Below are 15,851 nucleotides of genomic sequence, written 5' to 3' on the forward strand. Positions count from 1 at the left end.
GTGAAACCTTGCATACTCTTAGGGAGTATTTTCGCTGGGAAAGTCAGGATTACTCTGATTCTAAAAAGAGGCTTAGGGATTTCTTACTCCTGCCCCAACACAGGCCTTTAGTTTTTCCCCCTGTACTGGACATTGTTGATGATGCCTTTTCGGAGTCTAGCTTGGCCCCTGACTCCTTACCTCCTGCTCCCAGAAACAGATAGATATTACAGGGATGTTCTTCGTGTTTCACTGTTGCAGTCATTACATTTGGGTAAATGATGTTGATTCCTGACTGTGCTGAGAATAAGGATTTACAGGATTTATTGCATTCTGCTGAACAAGTTGGAAAACATACTTTGCAATGTGGTTTTGATTCACTAGAGGCATCTTGCAGGGCGGCTGTTACTGGATCTGTACTTAGAAGCCATGCTTGGCTTAAGGAGCAATCTTTGCCAGATCATGTTAAAGCTAAATTGCTGGATGCTCCCTTAAACCAGGCCTGCCTGTTTGGCAACAAAGCTGAAGACGTACTTAAAAAGATGGAGGAAAAAGCTAAATCTATGCAAACTGTTAAAGATTTCCTGCAAGTACAGCCTTCAAGATTTAGTAGGCATTGACCCTCTAAAAATTGGTCCTTTCCTTTTCTCTACCAGGCCTTCTCAGTCCAAACCCAGAACCAGCAGAACACTCAGGCTTCAGTCCCAGGGTGCACACAGGACTAAGCAGTGGGGGTCTCCTACTTCCAAAGCAGGGAGTAGTAAGACTCTCCTTTATGGTAAACTGTCTCAATGACTTAACTAAAACTTCCAAGCCCTTCTCAACTGACCCCTCCTTTAGGGGGAAGGATTGCTCTGTAGGCAAAAACTGGGAACTCATTACCCAGGACAAATGGGTTTTAAATATAGTTTCCCAAGGATACAGATTCCACTTCCACACTTTACCAACCCCAAACGGTTGGTCAGATCTACCCCTAAATCAGTGGGCAGAGGCTCAAAAGCAGGTTCTCTCTCTTAAGTATAAGGGATATTCAAACTGACCCAGAAGAGGAAAAGGGACAAGGTTTCTACTCAAGATTTTCCTGGTGCCCAGAAAAGACAACTCCTGGCATCCTATCCTGGGTCTCTCTATCCTAAACACATTTTTGGTGATCCCTAAATTCAAGATGCTAACTCTTCACCAGTTGCTTCCCATGCTAAGCAAGGATGCCTGGTTGGCAACACTGGATTTAAAGGAAGCCTACCTGCATATCCCAATCAGGGAATCTTGCAGACGATACCTATGCTTCAAAACAGGCTTCATGCACTATCAGTTCTCTGCCCTTTGGCTTACCTACTGTGCCCAGGGTATTCACAAAGTGCCTAGCTTCAGTCATTGCATTTTGCAGGCAAAGAAATATTCAAATATACCCATACCTGGACGATTGTCTAATTCAGGCAGAAAGCCAGAACATACTATTGAAGCATCTGGCATTTGTACAAAAAGTACTAACTTCTCTGGGGTACACCATAAACGAAAATAAATCACATCTGGTACCCTACCAACAAATTTTATTCCTGGGAGCAAGCTTGAACACAACTTCCCAGATGGGGAGAAATAAGTTCATTTGACAGCTTACTTCAGATTAATGGCCACAAAGACCCTGCTATCTGCAAGACAAATACTGCAAGCCTTGGGGTTCATGGCCTACTGCATTCTCCTAATTCCATATGCAAGACTGCGTATGAGGAAACTACAATGGTATCTAAAAAGACTATGGTGTCAACATTCTCAGGATCTAGAAGCAATGATTCCTGTCATACCTTGCCTACTGTTAGAGTTCCTTTGGTGGGCAGAGGCCTGCCACCAAAACAAGGGACTGCCATTCACTCTACCCCCTGCCACCCAAACCCTAACAACAGATGCATCAGACTATGCATGGGGGGCTCACTTGGCAGGGAAGTGCATTCAGGGCAAATGGAACCCAAGTCAAATGCACCTGCATATCAATCAAAAAGAGATGTTAGCTGTACAGAATGCTCTGACAGCCTTCAAGGACCACATTCTTCCAGGACAATTAATGGTAAAGACGGACAACACCACTGTTATGTGGTACATAAACAACCAGGGGGGAACCCACTCATACCCTCTCTGCAGACTAGCCGTGGCTCTGTGGAACACAGCCTTGAGCTACCAAGTGCACCTACATGCTCAATTCCTGCCAGGAAAGCTAAATACACTGGCAGATGATCTAAGCAGAAATCTCATGGACCCACACAAGTGGAAACTGGAACCAAAGATATTCAACATGTTGATAACCAAATGGGGGAGCCCATAGATAGACCTGTTTGCCTCCTCCCAGAACTATCAATTGGACAAATTCTGCAGAATGACTTCCCACAAACAAGCTTGGAAAGTGGATGCCCTGTCCTTCACCTGGAAAAAATCTATCAGTTTATGCCTTTCCTCCTCTGCCTCTCCTCTCCAAGGTGCTACTAAAGATCAAACAGGACAAACCAAGGACGATACTGATTGCACCAGACAGGCCACATCAACACTGGTATCCCCTTTGCGCAGTGTGTCACTGCTGGCACCATGGCACCTGCCTCAGACCCCTACCCTGCTGTCCCAGCAGAAGGGCCAGATTCTGCACCCTCAGCTTCAAACTCTGAACCTGGCAGCCTGGCTGATTACCTGATCTCTCCGTTACCATCACTCAGTAAACCAGTGTTGGATGTCATTCTGGAGGCAAGGAGGCCTAGTACTAGAAAATCTTATGCAGAAAAATGGAAAAGATTCTGTTCCTGGAACCAAACTCAGGAGATGGGCACAAGAGCGCCCAATTTACGTCAGATTCTTCAATGCTTAACTAAGATGCTTCACAAGGGTCTTTCCTTTTCCTCCATCAAAATTCATGCCTCAGCCATTTCAACTCATTACAACACAGAACCACACCTCTTCTCTCATCCACTGCTCAAGCAGTTCCTCAGAGGGGCCAACAACGTAAGACCACCCAGGAGAGCCCTTACTCCAGCCTGGGTCCTTAACTTTATATTGGAAAAACTTACTCTACCTCCTTTTGAGCCAGCTGCAAATGTAGAGTTGAAATTCCTTACTTGGAAAACAGCCTTTGTTTTAGCCATCACTTCAGCAAGAAGGGAGTCTGAATTACTAGCCGTTATGGCAGTGGAGCCTTTCATCATCTTTCATGTGAACAGGGTGTCTCTCAGGACCAATCCCTCCTTCATGACCAAGGTAGTATCCAGTGTGGCTCTTTATCAGTCCATTCATTTGCCAACTTTCTTTTCTAATCCACAGAACAAATGGGAAAGGATACTGCACTACTCAGATGTGCACAAACAACTTAGATTTTACTTGGACAGGACTAAACCTTTCAGGAAATCTGAACGGCTGATGGTGGCATTTGCTGCAGGGGCAGAGGGGAAGGCCATCTCAAAGCAAAACATTTCTAAATGGATAGGCCATTGCATTAATTTCTGCTATAAGCACCATGGAAAACCTATCCCACAGGGGATAAGACCACATTCAACCAGGGCTGTATCTATCTCTACAGCCTTTCTCAGAGGTGTCCCTACCAGGGACATCCTAGAAGCTGCTACCTGGAGTTCTGTACATACTTTCACCAAGTATTACCATTTGCCAATTTTCTCTAAATTTAGAGCTGGTTTTGCTACTACAGTCTTGCAGGGCCTTATAGCTGGTCCTAATGATATCTAAATTCCTCCTCCCATCCTTAGCTTTGGGAATCTACCCAAAAGTGATGACAGCAACAGTGAAACACGAAGAACATAGTACAGTTGTGTACACTTACCATAAATGTAGATGTTCGAGTGTATCCACTGTTGCAGTCCTAGTTACCCTCCCTCCAGCCCCCTGACTTCTTTTGGCTATACCTCTATTCCTTTTTACTATGCTTAAAAGCTTTTTGGTGTATTTGCTTTTTTGTTGGAGTTATAACCTTGTATATATATTTAATTGCTTCCCATTAGGGGGACACCTGACATCTGGGGCAAGAAAAACTGATGTAATGGCGTCGGCTGCATGCTTTATACCCCTGACTACCTGAAGTCATGGAAGATGAGACAGCAACCAACGCAGGACCCAAGACTTTGATAATCAGGCCGACTGAGGGCTACTGCAAGCAGATAACCCCAAAAGTGATGACTGCAACAGTGAATACACTCTTTAACATCTACATTTATGGTAAGTGTACACAACTGTACTTTCTGACACCATCGTTGGTCTCAGTGAGGCCATTCTGTAGTATGGTCAGCATCACTTGGGGAGTTAATAATAGCTCCCAACTTGCAATCGTCTGTGAACTTTGTCAGCAAGAGTCCCTTCATGTTGGCCTGGACTTCAGAAGTAGATACCAAACAGGAGAGGACCCAGGACCGAACCCTGAGGGACTCCACTCATGACTAGTCAGCAGTCTGACTTGGAGTCAGCTACTTTCACACTGTGGGTTCTATCTGTGAGCCAGTTTGCAACCCACCTAGTGATATAGGGGTTGATGCCTAGCTTACTGAGTTTTTCTATGATTCCTCAGTGAGGAATGGTATCAAAGGCCTTGGCCAGATCAAGGTAGGCTGTATGAACCACCTTGCCTTCATCCACAGCTCTGATGACTGACTCAAAGAAGTCGACCAGGTTGAACAGGCATAATCTACCCTTTGCAAAACCAAACTGTGTGGGATCCAGAGTTTGGAGATTCCCTATATCCTTGTTTATTAGGTCCATGATAATGCATTCCATAGCTTTGCATATCAGACTTATCAGGCTAATGGGGCGATAGTTCCCAGAGTTTGTAGTCGCTCCTCCTTTGTGGAAAGGGATGACTATAGCAGTGCGCCATTTGGAAGGGACAAGGTCTGAGGTGAGGCTGTGATTGAATAGGGCACACAGGTGAAGTGCCAGTTCACTCTGTAGTTCATGTAGAACACAGCCAGGGATATTGTCAGGTCCCATAGAAGCTGTATTCTTGGCCTTGGACAGTGCTGTTTTAACCTGTGCAGCAGTAATAATGGCTGCCTGGTAATCTACTGGTATTGTGATTGGTCCTTTGGGGGGGGGGTAAAGTTGGCACTGAATCTGTTGGCCAGCATATTGGCAATATCTGTTGGCTTGGTATAGGAGGTACCATTGTGCAGTAGCTCAGAGCAAATCTGGGTATTGCTGTGGAGATTCTTTACATAACTATAGAAGGCCTTGTGGTTGTCTTTACTGTCTTCTACATTTCTGTTTTCATAACTAGTTTTAGAGGATTTGATGAGAGAGCTCAACTTTTTGTTAAGGCTGATAAGGGAGTTTTTCCAGTCTTGGGACTTTACCTTATTCTGCATAAGTTTCCTCCTTCTGTTGAAGAGTTTGTTTATGGCAGGGGACCACCAGATTGGCTTCCTTTTTTTTGGAGCAGAGTGTCTTGGTTCTATTGGGTATAGCGAGATCCATGCATTTGTGTACGTGTTCGTACAGTGCAGTGGTGTATGATTCGGCAGTCATGCAACTATTCTACATTTGCATGGGTGCCATGAATTTAGCCACCTCTGTTTTTAGGAGCCCAAAGTTAGCTTTGGAGAAGTTTCTCATGGTGGTTACCTTTGCAGGGGGGGGGGGGGGGGGGATTTCCAAGGTGATTAGGTTGTGGTCTGATCTAACCAGGTAGGAGATGACTATTGGTGTAGAGCAGCGGTCGCCCATGTTAGCAATAACCAGGTCAAACATGTTGCTACCTCTAGTGGGGGTAAGAAATAGCTGGTCCAGGGCATTGGAATTAATGAACTCCAGGAAACGTTGGCCAAATGTATCAGTACATAAGTGGTTTTCCCAGTTAATGGAGGCGTAGTTGAAGTGGATAATCTTTGTTGATCATAAGTGTCATTTGTTAACTTTGGACCTCGTTATAATGTTATATAATGTAATGCTGAAAATCTAAATGTAAGTCAGCCTAGATACTGAGAGTAGTTTATAGCCTGTAATTTGTTATGATTATTACATAGTATATGTGAGTTGGGTTCCTGTAGATTCATTAAGAGCAGTTTTGGCAAAAGTAAAAAGATCAAGGAGCATTCCCAAAACTACTTTCACCAGTAGTGGAGTTTTCATCTTTCTCCTCTGTTGTGCAACTTCGGAGTTTGTATATATAGGCTCGTAGGTGGTGTGTGGGGGTCCTCCCATTTGGGTGGTGCAAGGGTCCCCCTACAAAAAAAATTCCTTTGAGGTGTAGTAAAAATAGTTTTGGTAAACATTTTTTGAGGTTATGTTTACTGAAGCTGCTATTGATGAGTCAGAATGTATCCATACCAGTCAAAGGACACTGATAAGGGCTTTTGCTGGGTTCCAAATGTGTGTGTGTGTGTGTGTGTGTGTGTGTGTGTGTGTGTGTGTGTGTGTGTCTGTGAATGCGCGCGCACACTTGTGCATGCATACTAGCAAGTACATTTGTGCCAGTTGGAAAATGTCATTTTCAGCTCTTTTCTTTGTTTTTTAACTGCAGTTTGGAAGGGGCTGGATCTCTATATAACCACACTGGTTATGGAAGATCGATGAGGAGTTTGTTAATGAAGATAGAGTGATAAAAGAACAGATGCTTACGGCATGATTTCTAAGAGAATAGCAGTGGATGATGGATTTGTTCCAAACTTTACAAAGAAATCTCAGCTAGAGATAAAATAATTGAATTAGTCAAGGTTTTTGGGGCTTTTTAATAAAGCAGCAAGGGCTTGAAGAAATACTTATGAATCAATCAGAATGAAAACTTTTGCAAGGCCTGAGAAGACTGAACTTGTTAAAACTGCCTTTGTTAGCATTCAGAAGAATATCATCAGTTGAGGTATACATTCCTCTTATTGTATCTCTGCCCATCAAAAAAATGGACCTCATATGACTGGCAGAGGTGAGATTAGGAACTTTTGAGAGATAATTAACTCTGATTTTATTCTTTATAAGTGACTCTTTGTTGTTTCAGAAGCATATATTACAGATCCTTAAGGCTGTATGATTATGTACTGGGTAGGCTGCATGATCATGGAATAATTTTATAAACTAAACATTGAGTCTGTCAGAGCCATATAGTCAGTCAGCATCTATTTGTTGTAAGAGTTTCTTTTTTTTTAATTTTTTTTAATTTATTTTGTTGTCACTGAAAAAAATTAAAGGTGGATTATCACTGGTTGCTCTGTGGGAGAAGGAGAAGTAAATAAATGTATCCCAGGCAGGGGATACATTCTGTCGTCACCCAGAATGATGCCACAATACAAACAGAAAATGACTGACTTTAACAATTGGCTTAGTTTCTGGTGTCATTCCAGGGGGATCCAGTACCTGACAGCCTGGGAAGATGTGATCGACAGACCACAATGCTTTGCCAGAGATGTCCTGCATCTGTCTCACCTGGGCTTCAGGCTTCTGGCAAAGTCTCTTGCTTCCCCTATTGTGCCTTTGGTCATACTTCTAAACAGCAGGAGTCCAAACATGAAACTGCACTCATTGCAAGCATTCCTAACCCTGGAAAATGCCGACATCTGTGCAGTCACAGAAACCTAGTTCAAATCTGCGGAGAGCACCTCAACCTTACCTGGTTACTCATCCTATCATACATTCAGACCCCACACTGTGGGCAGTAAAGCCAAAGGAGGTGGAGTTTTAATATACATTAAAGACATAAACACCTCCAAGCTGGTCAAAGAGTATGACACACAGGAGACACTCCAGGTGCAGTTAACCATTGACAGGACCTCTATTCAAATCATAACTAGCTACCAGCCCCCAAATCTGATTCAAGATACCCAATCTGCCTGTTTGAACCTGTTCAAATCTATCGAGATTCAACCCTTTACCTTGATCCTGGGTGACTTTAACTTCCCAAACATAGACTGGAAGAACTACTCATGCCAGAACACAAATGCCCAGTGATTCCTTGATTTTGTCAATGCAAATACTTGGGAATAGCTAGTCAATATCCCCACAAAGGGTGATAATATCTTGGACTTAGTATTAACCAACATGAGTAACCACTGCAGCATCCCTGTAGTATCATCCTCCCTGGTAAGATCCGACGACAAAGCTGTCACTTTCGAAGTCACCATCTACCTCAACCTCTCTCTAGCTAGGATCAGACATAAAAACTTCTCCAAAGCTGATTACAGCCTCCTGAGGGATGGTATAAACAGCTTCACAACCCCCTCCCCCTCTGTAGGAACTGACACCAATACCAAAACTACACCAAAGCACTATACGAGCATTTATGTAGATGCATGGAATCAAGAGTACCCGACAGGACTAAATCATCCTCAGCAAGGAAGAGTAAACCAGTCTGGTGGACATCTGCAATAAATAAACTCTATAAGAAAAGGAAAACATTGCTGTGCAAGACCAAGAAGGAGCAGGTGCGCAATTGGAAGCAATGTCTCCTTACCCTGAACAAGCAAATAAGAGCACTAGTGAAATCCTCCAAAGCAAACTTCGAGTCCAAATTGGCCACATCTACTAGAGACAGTCATAAGACCTTCTTCACATATGTCCGCAACCTCAAAGGAAGCACCCAGATCTGCTCAGAACTGATGATCAAGGACACCACATGTACAAATGCTGTAGATATAGCAAACTTGCTGGATAACAAATTCAGCGAAAACATTACCCGTCTGTCCCCCCATCGGTAAATCAAGACATCCCCAGAACCTGCCCCTTCCCCTTATATCTAGGGAACAGGTCATCACTGCCCTCTCAGAGGCAAAAAATACAGCCTCCATGGGACTCGATACCATCCCAGGCTGCATCCTACATGAACTCAGGCAGGAATTGCAGCACCATCAGGCACCCTATTCAACCAAAGCCTGAGTACTGGCTTCATCCCAGCTGAGTGGAGGACAGCCACTGTCATCCCTTTATGCAAAGGTGGAGCATCCACCGATCCGGGAAATTACAGACCCATCAGCCTAACTAGCCTGATCTGCAAGGCCATGGAACAGATTATCATAGACCTCATTAACAAGGACATTGGCAACATCCAAACACTTGATCCCACACAGTTTGGCTTCGTCAAGGGGAGGTCATGTCTGCTAAATTTGGTCGACTTCTTGGAGACAGTCACCAAAGCCATGGACGAGGGGAAAACTGTGCACACAACCTACCTTGACCTGGCCAAAGCCTTTGACACTATTCCCCATTCGGGCATAATAGATAAACTCTCTCAACTAGGCATCAATCTGTATTTTACCAGATGGGCAGCAAACTGGCTCACTGATAGAACCCACTTAGTCAAAATAGGGGAAGCCACCTCAAGCAGTAGACCCGTAACAAGTGGCGTACCTAAGGGTTCGGTCTTGGGGCCCCTGTTATTTGGGATATATTTTTCTGAGGTGCAGACCAAAAACAGTGGGCTATGGCTGACCAAGTCTGCAGATGATTGCAAGCTGGGTGTCATCAATTCCCCTAGTAATGTGGACATCCTCCAATAGGGTCTCACTCAGATAGATGACTGGTGCCAGAAACATGGCCTCAAGCTGAATACCAAAAAATGCATCATCACCCCCTTTGGGGAGAGTGACGTCCCCACAAATAATAACAATGTCCTAAGCACTCAGTCATTCGTGAGTGATTTGGACACCCAGGTTGATAGCAACCTGACTTTTGACCACCATGTTACTTCCGTGGTATGGAAAGCCTTGTATATAGCCCACCTCATAAGTAAGGGTATCTCATCCAGGAACATCCCTGTATTCTTCCCTTATAAGGCCCATTATTGAGTACAATGCACCTTTCGGCATGTACCTCGCAAAGCACATGCAGCAGCTGGAGAGAACACAGAAATTCCTCACCAGGAGAATCCAGGGTCTCAAACATCTGCCATACACAGATAGGCTAAAAGCCCTATTCCTCTACTCAGTTTCATACAGACTCCTCAGAGGTGACCTCTATCTGGCATACAAGGCGATCATGGACCCCACCTTGATGGGACTGTTACATATCTGCAAGTCAAGCTCCACTCGAGTAACCCGCACACATGGCCTCAACCTTGTCTGTGACATCAACAGGACTTGTTGGCAGGACAGATTTGTGTCCCAGAGACTCCCACATATATGGAATATATTCCCTCTCCACATCAAAGTACCTCTTTACCCCTTTTTAAGCGCAACCTGGATAACTGGATAGAAAACAGAAAATCAACCCCTGGGATTCCACCCATGTCCCTGCTGGGCAAAGACATTGAGTGCTGATTTGTCTAAACATGGGCTAAACTCTTGGCTAGGCTTATAAGGATCTCAGGGCCAATAATCTATTAAACTCCTATGGTCCTATGAAGGCGTGCTGGACTACTGGGAAAGTTCATTTAAAAAGTTTCTTGGTAAAAATGAGCTTGTGAAACTTTAACTTGGTGCTTTTATTATCTTATTCTTTGTTTGAGGTTCATCCAGTTATTTTGGTTCATTAGCTTCCAAAGGTGTTTGGGATGCTTTCTGAAGGAGGTTTGTTGTGAAGAGTTATGGAATGCCTTATGTAACAGCATTTTTGCCAGGTTTCTCAGATTAATAAATGGTTTCTATTTTGAACAGAATTGTTTCCATTCCAGACATCAAGTATAATGTCTCTATCAAATTTTTCCTTGTGATAGTTATATCTTTATTGACATGTTTAGTGTGTGTTTTTTTTGACATTGCATGTTTTTTTGTAACCCACAGTGTACATATATTAGTATTTATGATGTGCTAAATGGATGGAGTATGTGATGATTGTCTCAGTCTTTTTTTTTATGTATTTTAGATAGGTCACCAGATATTGACAACTTCTCTGAAGAAGATGATGACAGTTTCTCATCAGAGCAGGAAGCAAGTGATGATGCTGCACAGGGACAGGTGAGCAATAGCCCACGGTTGATTTATGTTCCTGACCTATCTTCACCACATTCCAAAGAACAAAACATTTCAACAGTTTACAGCTTTTTTTTGAAAACTGAGATTGATGACAGTTATACTGTTTTTTTCTGGTCAGGAGAAGCTATTTGTTACATGAACATTTCTGTTTGGTAATGGTAATATTTGGTGAGTGTGGGAAGCAGCTTTATTTGGGCATAATTGGTTGTACTCTTTCGGCTTTTCCTGGTTAGGAGTCATCACAGCAGAACTCTGGTCCGCTCATGATTGGCAGTGGATTTTACGGTGCTGAGTTGCCAGCCCGACGCCTAACCTTCAACGAAGGCACGTCCATTCACGCTCGCACCTGCCTGCATGTCTTTAACGTCACTCGACCGTGGGGAGGACATGCAGATTCCACACAGAAGGCGCTCCAGCCGAGAATCGAACGGGTGAACCTCTTGCTGTGAGGCGACAACGCTAACCGCTGCACCACCATGGCTACCGGCATAATTGGTTGTACTAATCTTATTAATTACAGTAATCATTTAACCATTAAAAATTCACAGATCTACAGCCATTTTATGAAGAAAATACATCAAAGTACCTTAAAGTGATTCATTTGCATCCTGTACATTAGTCAAAAAGTGTTCCCTTGCCTTTCTTGTGTATGTTTTTGAAATATAGTTTGTGCAGCACAACATACTTTATCTTTCATTGAAATACTGATGTAGTGTCTCCCTTGCCTATTGCAAGGCTCTCCTCCTTCTGTATCAGAACAGGTAGTTGTATCCTGAGATATAGTTTTCAACCCGATGAGTTAGATTGTGTGATTAGCACGTAATTTGGTATACACTTGCTTCTAAAGAAATCCTTTGAAGTGCAGACCTCATGGAGTTTTAGATTAAAGTACTGACTCATACATCTCAACTGTACAGATTTTTACAGAATGTCTAGACATTCCCCATAATTTCTTGCACCTGTTTTCATAAAACTGTGTTTTTCTGCCAGTGAAGTAGCAAATCAGTAAAGACTGAGGTTGGAAAATAATGACAGACATTTGAGTGTCAGACTCCATACCTATTGGAAAATGCATGCTAATGCAAAACCTGTAATTCTGTCAACTTTCTACGTGTGTAGGAGCAGTATTTAAACAATTGTCCCTATTTTGAGCCTTTTTCCCATGTTTATGTATGGCTTTGTCCAGATTTCTTAACTCTAAGAGGTTGAGAGGTATGAGTACTGTGTGTTGTTTATTAAACCATCTGATGTAAAATTATGTAAGGAATGGAAATTCAAACTTATCATTCAGTACCACTATCTTCGGTCAACTTGACAAGAGGAGAGAACTATTCAAACAGTGAATATCTTCCATGGGAAAGAGCTGTAGCAGAAGATATTAAGGTTGTCTTTTTGCATTCCTGGAATTTAGGTGTACATCCTTAAAGGGACTCAATCTCCCACCAATTTAGTTGTTGATGGTCAGAAGGTTGATAAAGAAGATTACTTGGTTCTTTTACATTACTGATACATGGGAATCAACAAAAAGTAAAAGAAGTTCTGGAAAGAAATCATCAGAGACAGAAATACTACTACAAGAAAAACAGCAGAAAGCTGTTAGACGTGCATGTTAGAGGTATAGTAAGCCTGAAGCTGAAATTGCTAGTAAAGCATTTGAACCAAGATTCTATGTAAATTGTGGGAAGACTGTAAGTTATTTGAAAGAAATTGCAGGTATGTTTTTGCCTTATCTTTTCAAAAAAAAAAAGTCCTTGTTTCCCACCTTTCTAAGCTAGTATAGTCCAGTTTTCAGGCTAGTGCTGAATTCAGGGCTGTGATACTAGTTTCTGAGTTGCCCATACCTTACTTGGATAGAAGGAAATTTCATCTTTTTCATCTTTTATACCCCTGACGACCTGACGTCAGGGAAGTGGTGACAGCGGCCGACTCAGGACCCAGGACTTTGGAATTCAGGCCGACTGAGGGCAACCTGCCAGCAGGATTACCCAAATGTAATGACTGCAACAGTGAATACACTCGAACATCTACATTTATGGTAACTGTACACAACTGTACTTTTCTCTGTTCACCTGTGAGAGAGTGGAGCTTTGAGCAGCCTATCTGTCCCTGGAGGAGTGCTTCCAGCTCAAAAGTTAGTAGTTTATTGGCCATTTTGGGCTAATTTCTATCTCTTTCATTTCCCTACTATAAAAACCACTTTTGCACAGTTTTGCGCGCCGGGCAGCACCGGTTAGCTACGGTTAAATTATTCCCAGCTCCACTAAGTCTCCTCTTCAGTTTCTCCCTTGAAACTAATCTAACTCTCAACCTAAGCACTCAAAAAGCATCCTACAGCCCAGCACTTGCTCAGACCTAATAGCAAGCACTAATATACCCTGACACTTGATTGCCCAGCAGAGCAAGGCTCTTTATTCGCTCCTCACCAACCAAGCAACTAAGCAGCTCACCCTACTATTCAGGCATGACCAAAGGGCAATTTCAGGTGTACTCTCCAGTCTAGTGAATTTGGGTATCCTGTGGCAATGTTACAACTGCCTCATGTACACAGATAACCCTCTCCTCCTACCACAAAACACTAACATATGTGATAGATGCAATTATACAGCCAAACTGGAGGCTAAGCTGTCTCCACCCAGGACTGGAAGACCTACGAAAACAGCACTGGCAAAAAATACACATAAATACACAAAATCATACTCGAAGGCTCTAAATAAAAACCTGCAAAAGCATCAGAGACCTCCAAAGCAGACACCCAAACAACCTGCACCTCCCATCACAAACCAGACAACACATAAAACACAAAGTCAGTGTGCTGCACAATCACAGCCTTTAAGGTGAAATAACATACCTAACACACTAGTAATAGGTGACTCTATAGTCAGGCACACTGATGTCCCACTCACTAGGTTGGACAAGCAGAAGGTTACTGTTAGCTGCCTATCGGGAGCCAGAATCCGCCACATAACACAAGCACTCAGGTCATTCCAGAACAAGTACAAATATTACTCTGTCATTGTTCATGTTGATGTGAAGGACCTGAGATGTACCTCCCTGGACTACATAAAAAGAGACATGGAAGAGCTCTCTGATCATGTAGTCCAGGCTGGTATGACCCTGACCCTGAGTAGCATCCTGCCCTCACCAAGAATGATACCCCAGTATAAAGAAAAAATGATCAATTTCACAATTGGCTAAGCTTCTGGTGTCATTCAAAGGGGATCCAGTGTCTGTCAGCCTGGGACTACATGCTTGACAAGCTGCGTTGCTTCACAAGAGACGGCTTGCACCTGTCACCCCTAGGCTTTCGAATACTGGCCAAGGCTCTTGCTGCCCCCATAGTGGCTTTTTTAGGCAAGGCTCAAAAGTCAAACCCACCACCGTAAACAGCACAATTAACAAAAAACTGAGGGTTATGCTACTCAACGCCAGGAGTTTAAATCTCATAATGCATGCGCTCGAAGCACTCCTCAGTATGGAGAACGTCGACATCTATGCAGTAACTGTAACTGAAACCTGGTTCAAGGCTCCAGAGAGCACCCCAGCACTACCGGGCTACAACTCATACCACACATTTTGGCCACAGAACATGGAACGAAACACAAAAGGAGGGGGTGTATCCATATTCATCAAGGATACCTACACCTCCAGGTTAGTGGCACAGCATGATACCTCTGAGATCATCAATGTGCAACAAACATCAGGCAAATCTGCAATGCAAATTGTGGCCTGCTACAGATCACCCTCCATGACCCAGGACCACCACTCCACCTTTCTGGAGACACTGGAAAACATGACGGTCCTACCAAACACCCTGATATCGGGCGATTTCAATTACCCTACCATTAACTAATAAAACTACTTGAGTACAAACTCCCAAGCCCAGTGCTTCCTGGAATTCATCAGCTCAAATGCCCTGGATCAGCTGGTAAACTCCCCTACCAGAGGTGAAAACATATTGGACCTGGTCATCACCAACATGGGCGACAGGTGTTCCAGACCGGAGGTTAACCTGCCACTGGTTAGATCAGACCATAAACTAATCACTCTGGATGTCCACACCCCACCACCACCCCCAACTAAGGAAACCACAGTAAAAAACTTTTCTAAAGCAAACTTCACCTTACTTAAGACAGAGGTGGTAAGTTTCACAGCCACCACGCTAAAGGATAACGCTGCCCAAGATGCAGAAACCTTTACAAATGCACTCTCTGAGCACCTACAAGGATGCATGGATCGTGCCATCTCTAGCAAAACCAAGACTCACTCCTCTAAGAGAAGAAAACCAGTTGGGTGGACCCCTGCCATAAAGAGGCTATACAATAGAAGGAGAAAACAAGTTCAGAAAAAAAGCAAATCCCAAGAAGGAAAGACATCCCTGATCAGTATCAGTAAGAAACTAAGGTCCTTCATAAAATCATCCAAGGCTAACTTTGAAAAAAAAAATAGCCAAGGATTCAAAAGATAATCACAAATCCTTCTTTAGCTATGTTAAGAATCTAAGTGGCAACTCGCAGATATGCACTGAACTAGTGCAAAATAGCACAAAATATACTGAACCTACTGATATTGCCAACATCCTGGCAAATAGATTCAGTGCAAACTTCACCCCCTCTCACCCCCAGAAGGGCCCACAACAGTACCGGAAAAGTGTGGTGTCCTGGAAATCACAGACACACAGGTGAAAACAGCCCTTTCAAAAGCCAAAAACACAGCGTCAATGGGGCCAGATGGTGTCCCAGGCTGCGTCTTGCACGAACTACAGAACAAACTTACCCCCCACCTAAACACGCTGTTCAACCTTAGCCTCTCCACAGGCTACGTACCCATAGAATGGCACACAGCAATGGTTATTCCTCTCCACAAAGGAGGGGCCATAACTGACCCTGGTAACTATCGCCCCATAAGCCTGATTAGCCTGGTCTAGCACAAGCAAAAACAAACTAAAAATCCACGAAAACAGGTAGAGGGAAGCAAGGCAGCAAACACCAACAGATGAAAGTT

General features: G+C 43.5%; 1 protein-coding gene across 2 annotated transcripts in view; it reads left to right on the forward strand.

Moving 5' to 3' along the window:
* LOC122813124 (phosphofurin acidic cluster sorting protein 1-like) overlaps positions 1-15,851 on the forward strand; it is a 3,500,289-nt gene that overhangs the window by 946,041 nt on the left and 2,538,397 nt on the right. For both annotated transcript variants that reach the window (XM_044085266.1, XM_044085275.1), the window contains exon 6: positions 10,741-10,832. In XM_044085266.1, the coding sequence (XP_043941201.1) occupies positions 10,741-10,832 (92 nt within the window). The remainder of the gene's footprint in view (positions 1-10,740; positions 10,833-15,851) is intronic.

Source organism: Protopterus annectens, chromosome 1.part1 (assembly GCF_019279795.1).
Source record: "Protopterus annectens isolate FY-2018-M chromosome 1.part1, PAN1.0, whole genome shotgun sequence".
Classification (NCBI taxonomy): domain Eukaryota; kingdom Metazoa; phylum Chordata; order Ceratodontiformes; family Protopteridae; genus Protopterus; species Protopterus annectens.